Source organism: Empidonax traillii, unplaced genomic scaffold, assembly GCF_003031625.1.
Source record: "Empidonax traillii isolate 1590-97213 ecotype Southwest subspecies unplaced genomic scaffold, ASM303162v1 scaffold1367:size194105, whole genome shotgun sequence".
NCBI classification, from domain to species: Eukaryota; Metazoa; Chordata; class Aves; order Passeriformes; family Tyrannidae; genus Empidonax; species Empidonax traillii.
In genome coordinates, this window is record NW_020956560.1 from 97,535 (window position 1) to 117,470 (window position 19,936).

The 19,936-nt window shown below is 58.6% G+C and overlaps 3 protein-coding genes across 4 annotated transcripts in view; 2 read left to right on the forward strand and 1 right to left on the reverse strand.

The window, feature by feature from the left end:
- Positions 1–4,743: 4,743 nt before the first annotated feature.
- On the forward strand, positions 4,744–12,853 carry SLC12A3 (solute carrier family 12 member 3). Of its 2 annotated transcripts, none has more exons than XM_027906855.1 (26): positions 4,744–5,037; positions 5,279–5,437; positions 5,646–5,721; positions 5,911–6,006; positions 6,159–6,298; positions 6,492–6,602; positions 6,791–6,902; positions 7,150–7,280; positions 7,533–7,617; positions 7,962–8,116; positions 8,420–8,527; positions 8,696–8,819; positions 8,921–9,022; positions 9,117–9,272; positions 9,348–9,447; positions 9,850–9,961; positions 10,278–10,418; positions 10,595–10,701; positions 10,826–10,908; positions 11,048–11,116; positions 11,290–11,391; positions 11,583–11,694; positions 11,970–12,056; positions 12,140–12,275; positions 12,374–12,441; positions 12,693–12,853. In XM_027906855.1, exons 1-26 carry the CDS (start codon positions 4,744–4,746, stop codon positions 12,832–12,834), a joined length of 3,108 nt encoding a protein of 1,035 aa, XP_027762656.1. In that variant the 3' UTR covers positions 12,835–12,853. The 2 variants fall into 2 exon arrangements, with proteins under 2 accessions (XP_027762656.1, XP_027762657.1); XM_027906856.1 differs by having other exon boundaries at positions 12,711–12,853.
- Positions 12,854–14,689: 1,836 nt separating this feature from the next.
- TMEM170A (transmembrane protein 170A) lies at positions 14,690–15,872 on the reverse strand. The gene is made up of 3 exons (XM_027906863.1): positions 15,739–15,872; positions 15,483–15,653; positions 14,690–15,272 (listed from the first exon to the last, which is right to left on the reverse strand). Exons 1-3 carry the CDS (start codon positions 15,854–15,856, stop codon positions 15,142–15,144), a joined length of 420 nt encoding a protein of 139 aa, XP_027762664.1. The 5' UTR covers positions 15,857–15,872; the 3' UTR covers positions 14,690–15,141.
- A 305-nt stretch (positions 15,873–16,177) lies between these two features.
- Positions 16,178–19,936, forward strand: part of CFDP1 (craniofacial development protein 1) — a 59,605-nt gene continuing 55,846 nt past the window's right edge. The window contains exons 1-4 of the mRNA XM_027906862.1: positions 16,178–16,323; positions 16,398–16,506; positions 17,217–17,448; positions 19,008–19,108. Of these exons, the coding sequence (XP_027762663.1) occupies positions 16,239–16,323; positions 16,398–16,506; positions 17,217–17,448; positions 19,008–19,108 (527 nt within the window). The 5' untranslated portion in view covers positions 16,178–16,238. The remainder of the gene's footprint in view (positions 16,324–16,397; positions 16,507–17,216; positions 17,449–19,007; positions 19,109–19,936) is intronic.

Genomic DNA, 19,936 nt, shown 5'->3' on the forward strand with positions numbered 1-19,936 from the left:
GCCAGCCATGTCTCTCAGCATTAGCAGAGCAGCTGCTGGGACTCCCAGCAGACAGAGCTAGGGATGGTGTCAGCACGGAGAGCTCCTGTGGCATGGCCAGCATTGTCCCAACCAGAGGCTGAGACAGACCTGGACAACACCCTGCGAGTACAGGGGAGCTGGTGAGTCACCAAGGAGTTATTTGGGGCTGGGAGGTGGAACTGCCTAAGAACCTGCCAACAGGTGAGTGTGGAAAGCTGTATTGGCTGTTAACATCTGTAGCATATGTGTGTGGGAATGGTTCTTGGCCTGTCTCAGTTGATCCAGTCCCCGAGACAACAGGCACCATCCCTGGTGCTTGTGGGCATTCCTGGTGGGGCCAGGGCTGCCCCTCACACGGCCCTGCAGGATGACTCTGCTCCTGTGTTTTCCTGGCTGGTGTTCAACCCCTGTCCCTGGGTCATTCCCAGCACCAAACCAGCTCAGTAAAGAGAGTCTGGCGAGTCTTTCCTGTCCTCGGGCAACCACTGACCTGAGCAGGGGAGGGACAGCATCTGCTGGAGTCGGGAAGGGTGAAGGCCACCTTCCCTGCTGGAATTCCCTATCCCTGCTCCGCTGTTCCTGTGGGGACAGGAGTCCTTTGGTTTCAGCTCCTGACAGTGCCATTTGCAGGGCTTTGTTTTCCTGGGACCTCCTGCAAGCAGCACGTGTCCCTTTCTCTGTCTCCTTTCAAGGACAGCTGTACCAGGTGCCTTCTGGTGCCTCTCAGCCTTCGTGGGTGTTGGTGGAAGGGAAAGCTGATTGTCTGTACACAGTTTGCTCCCTCTGTGCCCAGTGATCATGACTAGCCTCTGGTCCCTTTTGAGCTAATCAGAAACTGATTTCCTGCTTTTCAAAACCCAAGATGATCCTTCTGTGATGGACAGACAGAGGGTAAGACTGGCAAGGTAAGACTGGCCCTGTTTCAGTCAAGGTTGTTGGTATTACAGGAGAGGCCACAGGTATTTGGAATTAATTTATTACTTGTTGATTGCCCTGTGATTTCTTCTTAGGTCTGTGCAGGTGGTGAACGTTGCAGCCCATCCCTCTCCCCACATTCCCCAGGGGGGGCAGGTTCCAGCTCCGTGCCTGGGCCTGGCTCTGGCAAACCCAGCTCTCCTCTGCACGACTTTCAGGGCTTTGCTGCTCTGAGGTGGATGCTGATGCACATACTGGTGCTTTGCTGAATAAGGCACCCTCACGCTTTTCCAGATGTCCCTGTTTTCCTTCCACCTCCTGTTTATTCTGTTGGAGAGAAAAACTGGCTTCTGCTCCCTCAGGTTTTGTACCGTCACACTCTGATTTTGCTAACATACAATCTTAGCCTTGGTTTTCTAAATAGCTTATCTGCTGGAAGGGTTTTTTGGGGTGTCACTAAACTCACACCTTGAGTCTGGTACAGCCTGTTCAAGGGTGGTGTCACCAAGCACTGCCTTTACAGCAGAGAGGTGCACACTCTGCAGCAGAGCTGGGGATGTTCGTCTGAGCCAAATTCATTCTTAGTATAAACTGACAAATCTCCTCTAAATTAGTGGAGCTCTGCTCTTTATACAAGAAACAAGTAGAGATGAATGCTGCAGGTTAAATTTAGGATGATTCCAGCTGCTTTTTCCTGCTCTGGGACTAATCCTCGGCATTCAAGGTCTTCCAGGTAGGTGAGATGCATCTGAGGGGTGACTCACTGGTGTGAGTCAAATGCAGCTCAGTCCTGTGTTGCTGGAGGAGGTGGGAAGAAGCAGTGAGAAGGTGTTTGCTGTGAGAGCTGTGGCACCCTGTCCTGGGGTGGGGGCAGCAGAGAACACAGGTCTGTGTTCCCTGGTTTTGGTGGCTCTTTGCTTCTGGAACATCCACGGGTGCTGTGGTATCAGCACAGCAGCTCCTGCAGCTTTGCAGGCTGCACCTCCTTCCAGGAGCAGGGGCTGAGTGCTGTGGTCTGGATTTACAGGGGATGTGCTGTAAAATTCTGCCCTCCTTACCTGTCATTAGGGGGAAAATCAGTGAAAGCTCTACCCAGGGTTAACCTGGTAACAAAGTACACTGAGCTGAGGCCAGACAGCCAGTGTGACACTGCTGAAATGTGCCTCCAGGGCCTCCTGAGCACTGTCAGGGAGCTGGTGTCCATGGGCCCTGTCTTCTCAGCTGTTTCTGTGAGGGTTTTTTAATCCTCACAATGAAATTAATTCTCTTAAATATTTTATGTAAGCAGGGTACTGCTTACAGCCTGTGGGTTACGTTCCTGCCTCTCTGCCTTGCCTTGGATTTCCCCACTGGCTGCAGATTCTGCATCTCAATATGATGTTTTGTTGTGTTTTTCAGACCCTCTGGCTGGAGCAGACCTGCTAAATGAGGTGATTTCTCTGTTCTCCTCTGCTGTCACTGCTGCGATTCTCTAAGACAGTGCTTGGACCTTGTTCCTGGCAGGAGCTGAAGGAATTGTGTTCTGAAAAAGTGACCCCAGCCCCTCAAGGAAGGAAGCTGTTTCCCTTCCAGCCTGGAGGGAGGAAGGGGATGTTGCTAACTGCAGTTCTGTGTCCCTGGCATGGGGACAAATACTGCCACTGTTCAGGTGCTTTCTCTCTGGGCTTGAAGTTGGAAGGATGGGAGTGGGGTCTGGAAGAGATGGGAGATGCACCCTTTGCTCCCATCAGGAAAGGCTGCCGGCAGTTGGCTGAATAACCCTCTGTTTTCTCTTCCCAGGCTTCCTTTGCTGCAGTGCTGAGGGACTGAGCCCTGCTCTGTAGGTGGGTTTGCAGCACTGGCCCCTGCAGCGTTCCTGTGTCCTGGGTCACTCTGGGTGGTAGGTTCCCTGTGCCATGGGGATGGAAACAGGACAGTTAAAGCCTCATTAAAGCTGTTGGAGTACAGCCCTTTGGCAATCTTTAGGAGGGGCTGTGTGTAAACCATTGCACCATTCTCTGCTTAGCTGGGTTTGGGTTCCTTCGATGTCGGAACGAACTGGGGGATCGGCTGGAAGTGAGGGAAAACCCTGCAGAAACAACTTGGCATCTCTTCCCTCTGTGTGGAGGGGCTGGAGGGATGTGCCACAGAGCTCTGCTCCCCTGCCCACAGCTCCCAGCACCGCACAGCCCTGGTATTGTTGCTGCAGCTGGTGTTGTGAATCAGGCCGATGACAAGCGCATCCTACAATCCGGCTATTTCACTACACCAGGGTTGCATCATACCACTCGCTTCGCTCTCCGCCCGGCGTCCTGGAGCCCTCCTGCCTCTTCCAGAGCACCTCTGACCCGCTTCAGAGACTGTGATTTGTGCTGGTTTGGGCAAAGTAGCGTTTTTGATGAAATAACGAGGTTCTGCAATAAAGCCGCTTGTCCCGGGCGTGATCTGCTGCTGCGTGTGTTGTGACAGGGAGCCGGTGTCCACCTTGGAGCAGGTGTTGCACGAGGTGCTGGAGCGACTTTTCCTCATCTACCTTGCCCGTGTCCCTGCTGGCCAGGCCGGCTGCCCCCACGGCACCGGCACAGCTCTGCTGGAGCAGCGGGAGGGAGGCAGGCCGGGCTGCCTGTCCTCAGCTTCCCGGGTAAGTGGGTGCACACTGGCCCTCTGTGATTGTGGCTTCATCTGCTCAGCACAAACAATGCGAGGGGGCTGGAGCAAGTCCTCAAAAACCAGGTTAAAATTTGTGTGTGAATGCAAACACAGCCAGAGGCGGCAGGGCGGGCAGGCCCAATTTTCCATTAACTTGCAAAGCCACACCAAGCTGAAACTCAAATGGGCTGCCCTCAGATTTTATTGCTGGCCTTGTTTGCTGTCTCTGCTGATCTTATCTGTAACTGCTTTTGAGGCACATGTGACAGGGGCTGCAGAGGTGTAAGAGGTGCCCATCCCTCCCCCTGTCCTGGCCTGCTGGGGCTGTGGGGTGAACGCTGAGCGGCCTCGTGGCCTCAGTTCATGTTTTGTGTGATGTGGGCGAGTGTTTAAGTGGCTTATTTAATCAGGGATGGGACTGGGAGAGTTCTGAACCTTGGGTAGAAGCTCAGTAGTGCCCCCTCCCCGGGCTGGGAGGGGAAGGGGGCTCTGGGACTGGGAGTGTCTGTGCTGCCCAGCACCAGAGAGCTGCCAGCTCCCAGCCCTGGGCAGGCACAGAGGGACTGTCTGCCACTGCTCGGTGTCCCTTGTCCCAGCCCAGCCCCCTGGCATCTGAGTCCCAGCGAGGCAGCTCTCCCGTCCCTTGGTGTCCCACTTCCCCCTGTGCCCTGGTTTCACTGGGAGATGAAGAGGCCATTCCCATCCCTCATCCGGCCCAGCTCAGTGCCACAGGCAGCGGCTTGGAAGCCAGCCAGGATGATTTACGGGATCCTACGGGGCTGGGGCAGTATCCCAGGGAAGGGCGAGGGTGCGTGGGAGTCTTGCTCCCTTTTTCCATAATAAATCCCTGTGGGAACTGAATGTTCCCAGGTCGGGGCCAGAGGCAAACTCGACGCCGCGTTTCTCTGCTGATCTGTCCTTGGGACTTAATCTCAAATCCGTTATCGCTGCCCCCATCGAGTGCTGGGAGGCACTGATGCCCATTACGGTGCTTTTGGTATCCCTTCCAGCTATTTTTTTCCTCCTGACCAGCTCGGGGTGGTTCGAGCCGCCTCCTTTCCTGCATTAGCATCAGTGGTGGGTGTGTGCCGGTTGCCTCGCTCCGGTTTTGCGGGGTATAAAGCGGGCGAGCCCCTCTCCGCCCCCGTCCCCCACCTGGCAGCCACCTGGGCAGGGGCCATGGCCGAGCTGCCCATCCCAGACCTGCCCCCCGCCCGCTGCAGCGGCCGCTTCACCATCAGCACCCTGCTGGCCATGGAGGAGGGGGGCCGGGGTCCCTACACGCCCTCGGAGGGGCCCAGCTGTGACAGCGCCCAGCCCACCCAGCTCTCCGGCAGCACCCTCTGCACCAGGACCTTCGGCTACAACACGGTGGACGTGGTGCCCGCCTACGAGCACTACGCCAACAGCAAGGGGGTGGGCGACCCCAGGAAGGGCAGGCCCTCGCTGGCCGACCTGCACTCCATCCTCAAGGTAACGGGGACTTCTGGGTTGTGGCTCCCCCCTGGCTGTGCCACCGGTCCCTGCCATGTGTCCGTGGCGTGTCACTCTGGGTCCTGCCTCGTGGTGCCATGACTGATGCCGTGCCCTGGAAAGGCCCCGGGAGGAGCAGGAGGGGAACCCAGCCGGTTCCAGCTGTGTGCTCAGCCAGAGTGTTCCCTCCAGGGCTGCCTGGCTGCTGCCCACCCTCACCTGCCTTTCCTTCGCCCCACAGCCCGAGCCGGGCCACCTGCGCCCCACGGTGTGTGACCCACAGCACAGCAATGGCCTGCCCGAGGCTGGGCCCGAGCCTGGGCTGGAGGAGGCAGAAGGGGAGCCAGGCAGAGCCTCTGTGGCAGAACCTGTCCGCTTTGGATGGGTGAAGGGTGTCATGGTGAGTGACTCATCCCACACGGAGCGTCCTCCTGCCCCCCCACCCCCCAGGCACTTGCCCCTTGTTGCATTTTTCCTCAATATCCGTATTTTTTGCAAGTGCCTGCGCTGTGAGCAATTCCCTGCCCTCCTCAGCAGGGTGGTTTTCTCTCAGGAGCAGCAGTGCCTGGCCGTGCCCTGATGGCCAGCACCCTTCTCTGTCCCCCCAGATCCGCTGCATGCTGAACATCTGGGGAGTCATCCTCTACCTGCGCTTGCCCTGGATCACTGCCCAGGCGGGAATCGGTGGGTGCTGTGGTTCCTTGGGAGCTGAATGGGGGCACTGGGCTCGCCATCACCCAAGCACCTGGGGTGGGAATGGCGTGGCATCGAGCGTGGGGCGATGTGTAGGGTCTCTGTGGGTCTCCTAGGGAAGGCAGGGGGGGCTGTGGGACTGGGGGGATGCAGGATTGAAGCTGTGCCCTCTCCCCGCAGCCCTGACGTGGCTCATCATCCTGATGTCCGTGACAGTGACCACCATAACTGGCTTGTCCATCTCTGCCATATCCACCAATGGCAAAGTGAAGTCAGGTAGTGTGTTCCCTCCCAGCCACCCCGGGGGTCCCCTTCACCCTGGGGTGCCCCATGGATATGAGCTCCTGGCAGGGGCTGCGAGGTGCAGGGGGGTCCCCAAAAACTTGTGGGGGAGGCAGTAATGCCACGGGGTGCTCCCGCTGCCTCAGGAGGCACCTACTTCCTCATCTCCCGGAGCCTGGGGCCGGAGCTGGGCGGCTCCATCGGGCTGATCTTTGCCTTTGCCAACGCGGTGGCCGTGGCCATGCACACCGTGGGCTTTGCTGAGACCGTCCGGGACCTGCTGCAGGTGAGGAACTGCCTTGGGCTCCCACATTCCCCCTTCGCTCCATCCTCACCTTCTCCTTGCACAGGCAGCATTCATTGACATTTATGTTAGTGTTGGACTGCTGGTAATCAAACAGCAGCTGCTGAAACTCCTGGAAATCCCGGTGGGTCAGTAAGGGGGAGGGTTATTTCCACATCCTGTTCCCCCTCCCCAGGAGCACAACTCGCTCATTGTGGACCCCACCAACGACATCCGCATCATTGGGGTCATCACTGTGACGGTGCTGCTGGGCATCTCCCTGGCTGGCATGGAGTGGGAGGCCAAGGTAACCCTCACTTCTGCTCACTTGTTCCCTCGGGCTGACAGGAGCTGGCCCTGCTGCCCACCAGGCAGCCGAGGAGCAGAGGATGACTGTAGCTCCCCAAAAACGGGCGAGGGTTCCTCCTGCTGCACCCTTCACTCTCTCTGTTCCCTGTCCCCCACCCCCTGAGCTGGCTCTTTCTGGTCTGGCAGGCACAGATTCTGTTCTTCTTGGTCATCCTTGTTTCCTTTATAAACTACCTGGTGGGGACGGTGATCCCGGCCAGCGCCGAGAAGCAAGCGAAGGGCTTCTTCAGCTACCGAGGTGGGTCCACCCCGGGCTGGGCTTGTGCTCAGCAGGTCCCAGGGCAGCGCTGGAGCCCAGCTCTTTGCTCCTGCTGGGGGAGATGTTTGCTAGGGGAAGGTTCTCCTTGCTGAGGTGTCATCCAAAGCAGTGTCCCCTCCCCTGGGTGCCCTGCTGTCACGCTGTGCCTCCATCCGGTGCTGCGGTGCTTCAGCCAGCACTAAGGCAACTGGAGCCCCCAAATGCTGCTTCTCTGCTTCCTCCCCAGCTGATATCTTTGCCCAGAACTTCGTGCCCAACTGGCGTGGGCCCGAGGGCTCCTTCTTTGGCCTGTTTTCCATTTTCTTCCCATCAGCAACCGGCATCCTGGCTGGGGCCAACATTTCGGGTGACCTGAAGGTGGGTTGTGACCAGAGCCAGCATTTCTCAGGGCTCAAACCCTGTTTTCCCCGGGGCTTTCATTCTGATCCAACCATTAGACTCTGTTTTACTTCTTCTGTAAACTTTGGGAGAGGCTCAGCCAGGAGTTGCTCTACAGCTTTGTGATGCAGTGAATTCAAATTTCTCCCGTGTAGCAACCACAAATAAAATGCCACGTTAGTGGTGCTGCTGGAAAGTTGTCTTATGTATGTCTGTGACTCCCTTGGGCAGGATCCCGCCGTGGCCATCCCCAAGGGCACCTTGATGGCCATTTTCTGGACCACTGTGTCCTACCTGGTGCTTTCTGCTACGATTGGTAAGCAGCATGTTCTCAGGTGAGCTGGGTGGATGGGCTGGCCCCACCCCCCCCCAAAATGAGTGACCTGGGAGGATGCAGCTGGGTGGGAGCCAGGAGCAAGCTGTGGACACTGGCACCGATACCCTGGGGTGGGTGCCACGAGTGCCAGACCTCGCTCCTGCCTCCAGGTGGGGCAGAGTCATCCCCTGGGTGGGTACCAGAGCTCGTGGCACTGCTCACGGCCACCACGCAGCGGGGCAGCCCCGTGGCAGGGGCCTGGGGGTTGTCACGGGAAATGTGGGGCTGGGCTGTGTGACACCGTGGGGAGATGCCAGCCCTGCCCTGGCCCTGTGTGCCCCCAGGTGCCTGCGTGGTCCGTGACGCCTCGGGCAGCCTGAACGACAGCGTGGCCGTGGGGTCTCCGGGCTGCGAGGGCCTGGCCTGCGGCTTCGGCTGGAACTTCAGCGCCTGCGCCCAGCGCCAGAGCTGCCGCTACGGCCTCAGCAACTACTACCAGGTGCTGCTCAGCACCACCACCCACCCAGCTCCTGCTCCTGGCTGCGCTCGTGCTGCTGTGGGTGGATTTCCCAGGGCAGCCGGGGGAGCACCCGTGCTGCTACAGCACCCCTGGAACAGGGATGCACCAGGGAGCGTCTGCTTCAGGACTGTGGACATGGCTGGACTTTGCCAGCTGGATGATGTGGATGGGGAAGCACTGAGGGTGGCAGGATGGGGCCTGGGGGCTGGAAATCCCTCAGGGCTGGGGGCAGGTTGGTGCCCCAGGGGTGCCAGGGTTCCTGACCCCCTGCTTTTCACGCAGAGCATGAGCATGGTGTCTGGATTTGGGCCCCTCATCACAGCAGGGATCTTTGGTGCTACCCTCTCCTCGGCACTGGCCTGCCTCGTCTCAGCCCCCAAAGTCTTCCAGGTGAGAGGGTGGTGTGCCCACATAGCCCAGCTCCTGTCCCCAAGCCTGGCAGCGGGTGATGCCCCCGGGTGCAGATCTCTGCAGCTGTGAGCAGCCCTGGGGTGAGGGGGATGCTGCCATCCCCTGTTCCAGTGAAGCTCAGGGTCCCCAGCGTGTCTCTCCCTGCAGTGTCTCTGCAGGGACCAGCTCTACCCGCTCATCAGTTTCTTCGGGAAGGGCTATGGGAGGAACAGCGAGCCCATCCGTGGCTACATGCTCACCTATGTCATCGCCATCGGCTTCATCCTCATCGGTAGGTCCTTGCCACCCTGGCACCCTCCTGCGAGCTGACACCAGCGGGGGTGGCCCCGTCCCTGCCACTGACAGCTCGCCGTGCTCCTCCTCCTCCCGCAGCCGAGCTCAACGCCATCGCCCCCATCATCTCCAACTTCTTCCTCTGCTCCTACGCCCTCATCAACTTCAGCTGCTTCCACGCCTCCATCACCAACTCCCCAGGTGGGCCGTGCCGTGCCGGGCCGGGCCGTGCCGTGTGGCGGTGCTGCCGTGCGGAGCCGGCGCGGCAGCGGCCGCTGTGTGTGTTTGCGTGCAGGCTGGCGACCCTCCTTTCGGTATTACAGCAAGTGGGCCGCGCTCTTCGGGGCCGCCGTCTCGGTGGTGATCATGTTCCTGCTGACCTGGTGGGCGGCCCTCATCGCCTTTGGCATCGTCATCTTCCTCCTGGGATACGTGCTCTACAAGAAGCCGGGTGCGTGGCAGTGCCCCAGCGCAGCGATGCCCAGGGAGGTGTCTGGGCCCTTTGCTAATCCATCTTCCCCTGCAGATGTCAACTGGGGCTCCTCCATGCAAGCCAGCTCCTACAACATGGCCCTCAGCTACTCGGTGGGGCTGAGCGAGGTGGACGAGCACATCAAGAACTACAGGCAAGGGCGGCTCGGAGAGGTGCTGGGCATGGAGGGAGGGGGGGGCAGAACAAGCCACCACTCCCAGTAAACCCAGGATGGCTCATCACATCCTCACCACCACCCTCAGTAAGCAGGAGCTACAGCAAAATGTGTCTGTCTCCAAAATCCCCCGTCTGTGCCATGCCAGCAGAGGTGAAAGCTGAGTGAACACTGCCCTCCCTGTGCCAGGCAGATGCAGACACTCTGGTCTTTTCACATCAGATGAGACCAAAGAGTGAGACTGGATCCTCACCCATATCATTTTTTCTCATCCTAAAGATGCTCCCTATAGTTTTACTGGTCAGGCATGGGAGGGGAGCTGCAGTTCCTTCCAGAGCTGTCTCCAAAGCACCATCCCTCACTCCTCCCTGCTGTCCGCAGACCGCAGTGCCTGGTGCTGACCGGCCCGCCCAACTTCCGCCCAGCTCTGGTGGACTTCGTGGGCACCTTCACCAAGAACCTCAGCCTGATGCTCTGTGGCAACGTGCTGATCGTGAGTCACCTGCAGAAACCAGCTGATTCCTTGTCCTGGCAGCTCCAGCCACCCCACAGACAGTGGGCTGGGAAATCCAGATGTGTCCTGGTGGGCCACGGGGTGGGGGTTGGAATGTGGGACTGCAGGCGTCGTGTGCACTGGCTGCCCACCCCCCGGATTCACTGCTTTCCTTGCTGTGACTGCAACCTCCCACGTGTGCAGTGGTTACATCCACCCCTTACCAATGATTTGGGAAGAGAGGAGCTAAAGGTCCTTGGTGGCAGGACCAGCAGCTGCGAGGGGCTGCCTGAGCCCCTGCCCCTGCTGCCTGCAGGGCCCGCGGAAGCAGAAGATGCCGGAGTCCCGGCTGACGGCAGATGGACACGCCAAGTGGCTCATGAAGAGGAAGATCAAGGCTTTCTACACGGATGTGGTGGCTGAGGATCTGAGAAGCGGAGTCCAAATGCTCCTCCAGGTAGAGCCGCCTTTGGCTGTGATCACCAGGGTCCCTCCTCTTTCATCACAGCTCGGGGGGCTCTGACCCTCCTCCCCAACCTGCAGTCACCCCCTCTGTGTCACTGCCCCGTGGACTGACACCCCTTGTGTCCATCTGTCCCTGAGGAAGGGTCTCATGGGGACACCTATCCGTAGGCTGCCGGCCTCGGGAAGATGAGGCCCAACATCCTGGTGCTGGGCTACAAGAGGAACTGGCGGACGGCGTCCCCGCAGAGCCTGGAGGACTACGTGGGCATCCTGCAGTACGGCCAGGCCGCTCCTCCCGGGCACCAGCAGCTGCTGGTGGCTGCTGACAGGGACAGTGTGGCCACTGCGGGCTGGGCTGGCACCGCTGCCCCATTAACCACCTTCTCCTCCCTCCTTCAGCGACGCCTTTGATTTCAAGTACGGCGTGTGCTTAATGCGGATGAAGGAAGGGCTGAATGTTTCCCGAGTGCCGCAGGCATATGGTAAGTGATTTTGGGGTGCTCAGCGGAGCTGTAGGATGTGCCAGCCGGCACCATGTCCCCATACCATGTCCCAGTCCTGGGGGATCAAAGGGGATTGGGGCAGTGAGGCGCTGCCCGGGCTCTCCTCCTCCCTCCTCAGTTAACCCCACGTTCGAGGCAGCAGAGCACCCCGAGAACGGCACTGGCAGCAGAGCAGCCCCAAGCTCAGGTAGGCTGATCCTGGCTCCGGGCCCTCTGGAGCATCCCCAGCTCTGAGGATTATTTTCAGGGAGCCAGGTTTGCAGTGAGGGGAGCAGGGCTGGGACCAGGAGGAAGTGGTGCCTTTAATCTGCAGCTGGCGGTGCCCCGTGCTGATCCCTTGCTGACCCTCTTGCCCAGCAGTGAACTCCAGCACCTCGGCTGGCGAGCAGCAGGCGAGCACCATCTTCCAGAGCGAGCAGGGCAAGAAGACCATCGACATCTACTGGCTCTTTGATGATGGAGGTAACCTTCCTCTTGGGCTGCTGTGGCTGCCCACCTGTCCAGCCACTGTGAGCCCAGCACCTCCATCGTGCTGCCCAGGAGGGCTCTGTCCTCACCCAGGGGTGCCAGGGCATCCCTGGCCTTTGGCATCAGGAGGGCATTGTTGAGCCTGGGGGTTCCTGCCGCGTCTCCCATGGCGTGTTTTGGGACAGGTCTCACGCTGCTCATCCCATACCTTCTGGGGCGCAAGAAGCGGTGGGGGAAGTGCAAAACCCGGGTGTTTGTCGGGGGGCAGATCAACAGGATGGATGAGGAGAGGAAGGCGTAAGTGCTGATGGCCCCACAGCCCCTCTTAGCTCCTCGACCACTGCCGCTGTCCCCACGGGTGGTGGCAGGAGCTGCCTCCCTCCCGCTCCGAGTCCCGTGGGATCTGTGAGCTCTGAGTGGGCTGCCTTGCCTCACTCCTTTGAAAATCTGTGTGACTGCTGAGTGGGAACCAAACCAAGGCCAGCAGCAGGGCTTTCTGCCATGGCAGGTCCCTGCCAGAGCTGCCCTTCCCTGCTTAATTTTGGGTAAATGTGTCCTTTTCCCTCGGGCAGGATTGTCTCTCTGCTGAGCAAATTCCGCCTCGGCTTCCACGAAGTCCACATCCTCCCCGACATCAACCAGAAACCCCGGCCAGAGCAGTAACAGCACCCTTCCCCTGCCTCCCCAGCACCCCCAAACCCGCCCAGCCCCTCTTCCCACTCACCATCTGCTTGTCTTGCAGCATCAAGAGGTTCGACGACCTGATCGCTCCCTTCCGGCTCAACGACGGCTTCAAGGACGAGGCCACGGTGAACGAGATGAGGCAGGGCTGTCCCTGGAAGATCTCTGATGAGGAGGTTGACAAAAACAGAGCCAAGGTAGCACCAGTCCTGGGGGGGTGGGTCCTGAAAAGGGTCTCCTGCTTTTTAGACAAAACTGGGTCTTTTTGTGTTTGCCAACTCTCTTCGCTCCGCAGTCGCTCCGACAAGTGAGGCTGAACGAGATTTTGCTGGATTACTCTCGGGATGCAGCACTCATAGCCATGTAGGTGCCAGCAGTGCCCTCACGCCCGTTTCTTGCCCCTCTGGATGCTCGCCCCTTCCTGGGGGGGGGAAATCCCGGACAGGCACCCTAATGCTGTGGTGGGACGGTGCCACCACGCAGGGAAAAGCCCTTGAAGGCACCAAGGGGTCTGGCCTGGTCCTGTCGGGGGGAGGCCGCGGTGCTGCCCCCATCACCTGCAGGGCAGTGGGAGGGGCTGTCCCTGCCCCGCTCACAGCCCCGCTGTGCCGCAGCACCCCGCCCATCGGCAGGAAGGGACGCTGCCCCAGCGCCCTCTACATGGCCTGGCTCGAGACCCTCTCGCAGGACCTGAGACCCCCCGTCATCCTCACCCGAGGGAACCAGGAGAACGTGCTGACCTTTTACTGCCAATAAAGCCTCCCGCACGCCCCCCGACTCGGCTGTGAGTTCTTCAGGCCAGTTCTCATCTCTGGGCACACTCATTTCATCTCGAGGGGGACAGCCCAGGGGCCGGGAGCAGGTCAGCACCAAGGGGCTGCAGGGACCCTGCAGGTCCCCTCGGGGACAGGGACAACAACTGAGCCCACCCCGACAGGTGAGATGTCATCTCAGGCTGTGGTGCCCGGCTGCAGGCACAGGTCCTGCTCTAATGGAGACATCATTAACCACCAGAGTCAGAACATTTCCTGGTGCAGATGGCCCCTGGCAGGAGAAACCTGCCCAAAACGAGGTAGGAGCAAGGCTCAATTCCAAACACACAGCCCAGGCCCCTCTGTCACACTGCAGGAGAAACACACGACATGGTTCACTTCAGTAGTTACAGAATTTACTGATAATCACCACCAGGATTAGAAGTGTCAGTAGAAAAATAAAATTTACAGAGTTTTCGATCGTACAAAGATTTGTTCATGACAACCATGGTTGTGAGCAAGAGAAGATGGGTGGGAGCAGGGGGGATGTTGCACAGAGAGCAGGGCCATGAGCTCCCCCACAAACCAAGGGCTCCCCAGGACAGGCAGCTTCTCTGGAAGGTGTTTCTTTGACCGATGCCCTGGCTGGGCTCCCTGGCAGGGCCTCCCAGCTGCCCAGCCCAGGACACCTCAGTGCTGACATTTTCACAGGCTCTTTGCAGCTTTTGGCAAGTTTGACTGATTGTTCACCTTTTATGTGAGAATTCCCTAAAAATTTCTCAGTGTCTGGGCACAGGGAGGCACCACCAACTCAAACCACTCCACATCCAAACAGTAGTCAAACTGCCAGTTCTCCAAGTTCCAGTTCTCCAGAACCACCTCAAAGCAAGAGTTTGGGAGATGTGAATGGGTAGAGAAAGGGAGTTTTCAGTTTGCCCAGCACTGAGTGATTTTACTGAGCGATGTTCCACTTGTTCTGAGCTCTGCAGCAGCCCCCTTTGTGCCCTGCATTCCTCAGCCCCGTTCCTGCAGAGGAACCATCCTGGTGCTGGAACACAGGGCACGTGGATAAAGTGCTTTCCCAGTTGCAATCAGCTTAGTGGCTACTGAGGGATGCCAGGCACTGGGGCAGGGGAAAGGGGAGCACAGCGGGTGCCTGGACTCTGCTTTTGCATCACCTGAAAGGTAAGGCCAGACCCACCCAATCCCAGCCCCATGAGAGACTTTCGGTCCATCCAGGAAGACTCAGAGTAGTTCCTGTGGATTAAACCAGGCACTCCAGACACGTGCTGAGATAAGAAGCTGGAAGGGGGTAGAAAGACAGTAGAGAGATCCCTACTCCTGCTTTTTCACTTCCTCTGTCCCCAGAGAGGGCAGGAGAGGCCCAGCCTCCCCCAGGGCTGTGCTGGCTCTACAAACAGCACACAGGGCACTCCACAGATCCAGGGTTCAGTGTAAGAAACACCACTGGGACCTCACCCCCCTAAGGAGAGGGATTCACACTGAACTCCTTCCTAAAATGCACAGCTTTACACCCTGAACTGGGCTAAAACTGAACCTCAGTAAGGAGCTCCTGCAAAACACCTCTTGCCAGCAACAGACCACACATCCAGTTGTTTCACACAGAGCGTCAGAGGCCTCGGGGAGAGCTGCAGGTACAGAAGGAGCTGGTCTGGAGACCAAAGGAGCTCAGCCAAGACACAGAAGGGAAGAGAGTCCCACCAGGCTGGACACAGCTGGGAACAGACACAGCACAGCAAACCCTGGGGCTGCCCACGCCATCCCACATCCCCGGGATTCAGCCCTGGAGCTGCTCCCCCAGTCCACTAACACTGCCACCTGGCACGAAGCAGTTGGGAAGAAAACAAATTAATTTTTTAATCTAAAGCAAATTCGCATTAAAAGAGCTTCAGGTTCACTGAGATCAAAGCAACAGCAGGTCAAAGCACTAAGTGAGCTCTGGGCACACTCCGTGGTCCTGCTCCCCCCCCAGCACAGCCAGTGTCACATCCCAGCTCTGTCCTCATCACTGCTGAAAGGTCTGTGGGCCTCCCCCTCCAGCAGCCACCTTCCCACCCTCCAGGGAAGTAAGTCTCACTTGGCACTTAATGTTACCAAAAAGTAACAAAATTCACAATTTTCAGCTTAGTTCCGAGCCACACCAGAGGCAGGAGCAGGCCTTCCCAATTCCTTAAACCAGTGGAGGAAGCACGAGCCCCGAGCTGTGATTTGGGATTTGTTCCAGAGGCAGAGCAGGCGCCGGGTCCCTCACCCCGCTCGGGTTCGTGTCCTCCGGCCGCCCCAGGGGGAGCTACAGCGTGGCCAGGACGCGCAGGAACGACACCACCACCACGCAGAAGGTCTGCCCCACGCCGAAAATGAGGGCCTCGAAGGGGATCATCTTTTTCCCCGCAGCTCTGTAAACTCCAGCAAAGGCAGCGCCTGTGGGGAGGGGTGAAAAGCCGAGCTGTGAACGCGGCACTCGCTGCTGCGCCGCGGGCACGGCCGGGAGGCCTCGGGATGTGGAACCGGGGCAGGGAACAGGGGCAAACGCGGGGGAAGGGGGGGGGCACAGAGCCAGAACGTCCATCTCCGTGCCGGGGAACCGCCGCATGGAGGCGACCCCTGCTCGCCACAGAGCCCCCCGCGTACTTGTGAGGGTGCCGGCCGTGATGGGTCCCACGATGCCCATCAGCAGGACGCTCACGGACATGAACCGGCCGTACTTGTGGTGCCGCAGCGTGAACAGCGCGAGCAGAGCGGCGGGGACGTGGAAGGCCAGGGAGGAGACGAGGGCCCACAGGAAGACGCCGTACCACATCTCTGCGGGGAGAAGGGCTGTGAGGGCGGCCCGGGGCCCGCGGGCCCGCGGCGGTGCCGGCGGGCGGGCCCCGCCTCGAGAGGGTACCTGGGAAGGTGGAGAGCCGGCTGGAGTAGGTGGTGGTGCCGTTGCCGACGCGGGGCACGAGGCGCAGGCTGAGGATCTGCTGCAGGAGGCCCCCGCCGCCCGCATCGCCGCCCTCCATCCCCGCCGCCCCGCCGCCATCCGCCAACGCCCCTTCCGTCCGTCCCCTTCCGCCCGCCCGGCCAATGGGAGGCGTTCCCTGGTGACGGGCAGGACTTCTCACCAACCGCCCCTCGCCTCGGCGCGGCCGGGGCCCGCCCACCCCCGCGCTGCCATGGGAACCGCTGTGGGCCGCGGGGGATGCTGGGAACTGGCGGGACGCTCTGGCCCTCTGGAGGACTCTCTCTGCTGCTCCTCGAGAGCGGCGCCGCCGCCTGGTAGGCGAGGACGTTCCTCCCGCCCGCCAGGGGGCGCCCGCGGGCGGCGGCGGCGCTCTGGGCGCAGCGGGTGCGCGAGGCGGCGGCGGCGGGAGGAGCCTGAGGCGGCGGGGCCGGGGCTGCACCATGGCGGGGTCGGGGTCGGAGTCGGAGCAGGATCAGGATCAGGATCAGTACTCCTCGGCCGAGGACGACGACTACGTGCCCTCAGGTGAGCGGTGGCGGGCGGGGGCCGGCGGCCCCGGCGGCGCCGGCGGTGCCGGTGCTCAGTGGCTGCGCTTGCAGGTGCGGAGTACAGCGAGGACGACGAGAGCGAGCTGGTGCGGGAGGACGAGCCGGCGGACAGCCCGCGGCCGCCTCGCGGCAGGAGGAGCCCCCGCCACCCCCCCGGCAGGTACGGCCGCGGGGACCCGGCCCGCGGAGGGGCGGGGGAAGGGGGGGACTCTGCTCCTCGCCCCGGTTCGGCGTCGGGAGCAGCCCCAGGCCTGGCAGACCGTGCCTGAAAACCCTCCCCCGCAGTAGCTGCTTCCGTTTCCATAAGCCTTCTTAAGTGCAAAGCGCCCGTCAGTGGGAGAAAATCTCGTCTAGATATTCGTTATTTTAGATTGGTTTCGGACCAGCCCAAGTCCTCCTCCCCTCCTGGTTCTTGCAGCATCCCAGAACCACAGAACCCTGGAGTGCTTTGGGTTGGAAGGGACATGAAAGCCCATCTCGTTCCACCCCCTGCCATGGGCAGGTTCACCTTCCACCAGCCCAGGTTGCTCCAACCTGGCCTGGGACACTCCCAGGGATGGGGCAGCCCCAGCTTCTCTGGGCACCCTGTGCCAGGGCCTGCCCACATCGTGTACTCGCAGACATGTGCAGTGCCTGCATCACTTCAGGGGCAATGCCTGCATCAGTCTCACTGTGTTTTCTGAGCAGCAGCATCTTTTAATTAAATACCTTCACCCCCCAGGTTAGAGGGAACTTCCCAGGTCGAATGTCTTGGTGGGAATGTGAAATACCACATTGCTTCACTCAAGCTAACAGTTCAGCTCTGGAATAGTGTTGCAGCACCTATATATATATATATATATATAAATTTTTTTGTGTGTCTGCTTTCAGGAAGAGGAAGAAAGGAGGTCTCTTGCTAGAGCCAGACGAGAAAGAGGAAGAAAAGGCTCAGCAGAATGGAGAGGAGCAGAAAGAGGAGGAAGTGGATTATGCAGAGCAGGTGAAAAGAAGCAGAGAAGAGGAAGAAAAAAAGAAAGAGGATGCTCTTTGGGCCAGTTTCCTGAGTGACGTGGGACAGAAACCCAGAGCAGGGGCTGCCACACAGGGGACACAAGCCAAGAAGGTAAGAGGGGCCTGGGAGTGTGGGCAGGGCCTGCGGGTTTAGAGCACACAGTGGGTTCTGGCTGGTACCAGATGTCAGGCAGAGCTGTGAACAGGCTGGGTTTGCCCCTGCCCCTCTGCTTTGTAGGCCATGATGGGCCAGACTGGGGGGTGCTGGTTTCCTTGCACCTGAGGGGGTCTGTGATGTGGCAGTGCTGCTTTGGGAGCCGCTTGCCAGCGTCTCAGAGGGTCCCATGGGGCAACCTTGGCTTTCCTTCCTGCTCCTGGATTCTCCCTGTGACACAGGAACAGCACCACGAGCTTTGGTCTGAGTTGTGCTTGTGGGTACAGCTCTCCTGGGGATTTGTGCCTTTCCTGGTGCTCAGAATGGAAAAAAAAAGGGAGTGTGTGTATCTGTGTGTGTGTGAGTGGGGAAACAGAAGGGGCCTCTGTGCTGACATCTCTGCCTTGCCTTCCTCCTCACACACTGGGGGGTCGGGAGGGTGCTGCGTGTTGGGGTGCATGTTTGCCACAACACTGGACCTGCCTTTGTCTCGTTCCCCCGTGAGCCCCAGTAAGGTGCTCGTGGTCTGCAGAGGATTCTGTGTGGGATGATCAGCTCTCAGAAGGGTTTGGTTCCCAATGACACCAAATGGCTGTGCTTGCCTTGCCAAGCCTTTCACGCCGAAGGTGGCACCAACGCTGACCCTGGGTTGGTGAAAATGGTCAGCCAAAAAAGTATTGAGTACGGTTCTGAGTGTGGGAAGCTTCTTCCTGTGACTGTTGGAAGGCTGCAGGGCAAGTGTAGCTGTGTATCTTTCTGCTGAGCAATTCTGCTTCTATGGGCAGGTTGCTGAAATGTGAGTGGAAGTTCCTCCACAGCCTGGAATAATTCATGGAGAGATGCAGCTTCTTTCTTCTCTTCTTAACTTGGACTTGAGTTGTCTGCTTGAAGATCTCTGTGGTGCGTGGTTGATTTAGAGCAGGAATTTGGGGGCTTTGTTTTGATTATTTATAGGGTCTGAGGGGTTTTATGTACTTTTTTAGAAGCTGTAGCTGGGAGTAAATGAAGAGGCATTGTTGACAAGTTGCTTAATAAAGAATTTTCCCTCTCAAATTAAAGAGACGTTATTGACAAGTGTGAAGATCAGCCTTGCTTTTCCCGCTGATGGGTTGTGTTCTTCTTTATTCTTGAGAAAAAATCGACATATTTTTGTGGAATCCACCCTGGCAGCTTTACTGCCTGGTGGTGTTTTATTTGGGAGAAATGAGTCTTTTTTTGCTTCCTTTCTGAACCACCACAAAGTGCTCCTTCCTACATTTATTAAAATTTCACTTCTTGTTTTGGGTCTGTTTTGATCCTAGAACTCCAGTGACAGCCTGGAACCAAACTGGGGGATTTCACTCTGGTGGAAGGGGCATTTATGTCCTTTTTTCTTGTCTGTGGGTGACATGCTTTGACCCCCAGCCTAAACTGCAGCGCTGCCTGAGGTCTGTGCTGGGTCCTCAGCCCCATGGAATGGTGATTTTGCCTGGCTCCACAAACACATTATTTTGCTTTCTCCTTCCTGTATTTTGTAGGCTGAAGAAGAGAAGACTGGGAATAAGCTCCAGGAGAAGCCAAAAGATTCAGGAAAAGTGACAATCACCAAAACGTTCGATTTTGCTGGTGAGGAAGTCAAGTAAGTTGGCAGATGTGATGTGTCCACTGTGGGCCTGGTGCAAGCTGGGTGCTGCTGTGCTGAGGGCAGGCTGCACCTGGGCTCTGAAAAACAGTGGGTCTTCCCTTTCCTTTACACTGGTTTTGTTTTTTGTCGTGAGTAAACACAGACCTCAAGGAAAACAAGGCCAAGATTTCCTGCAGAGCGTACTTATATGCAGGCATCAGTCTTTGCTCAACTTCAGAACATGCTGTAAATTCACCGAGGCTTCCCCAGCTGCACAGTGTTTATACTGGTTGGCAGAGCTTCCCAGTGGCACTGCCAGTGAAGGCTGAGACCAGGAGGGAAGCAGTTGGTCCCTCAGGGATGGGGGTAACATGTTTAGTTCCTTCAGGCTGGTCCAGGTCCCGTGCTGGGGGCAGGATGCTGGCACTTCCCTGGTGATGTTCACGATCCGTGACAAAGAGCAGGCAGTAAGATGTGCTTTGTTGAACAGACTCGACAGCTGAGTGCTTTTACCTCTGAAACGTGGGGGTGGGCTGGGTAAAATCATGCTTTAGGTTGAGTTTGGCTTGCAAGAGGCCCTTCAGGCTGTGCTGAAAGAAGGAGCAGGTGTTTTATAAATTCATAAGACCAGAACCCACTTGAAATCTGAATGCCCTGGGACCTGCTGGTCGTTACCGTGGGGCATTTCCTTTACGTGTGGCAGTGAATCTGGATTTGTGAGGCGGGAGCTCCGGCTGTTTCGTGCAACGCCAGAGGGCAGCAGTTCCCAGCAGTGACACCCGCGCTGCCTCGGCCGGGAGGAGGAGGAGGAGGAGGAGGAGGAGGCTGTCCCTGTCCGGGAGC

Coding starts and splice junctions, on each gene's coding strand:
- TMEM170A (XM_027906863.1), bottom strand. CDS start 15,856: ATGGAGGGCGGCGATGCGGGCGGCGGGGGCCTCCTGCAGCAGATCCTC. Junction 15,654..15,738: donor CCGGCTCTCCACCTTCCCAG/GTACCCTCTCGA, acceptor TTCTCCCCGCAG/AGATGTGGTACGGCGTCTTC. Junction 15,273..15,482: donor CACGGCCGGCACCCTCACAA/GTACGCGGGGGG, acceptor CCCTCCCCACAG/GCGCTGCCTTTGCTGGAGTT.
- SLC12A3 (XM_027906855.1), top strand. CDS start 4,744: ATGGCCGAGCTGCCCATCCCAGACCTGCCCCCCGCCCGCTGCAGCGGC. Junction 9,962..10,277: donor TCTGTGGCAACGTGCTGATC/GTGAGTCACCTG, acceptor TGCTGCCTGCAG/GGCCCGCGGAAGCAGAAGAT. Junction 11,117..11,289: donor CAGAGCAGCCCCAAGCTCAG/GTAGGCTGATCC, acceptor CTTGCCCAGCAG/TGAACTCCAGCACCTCGGCT.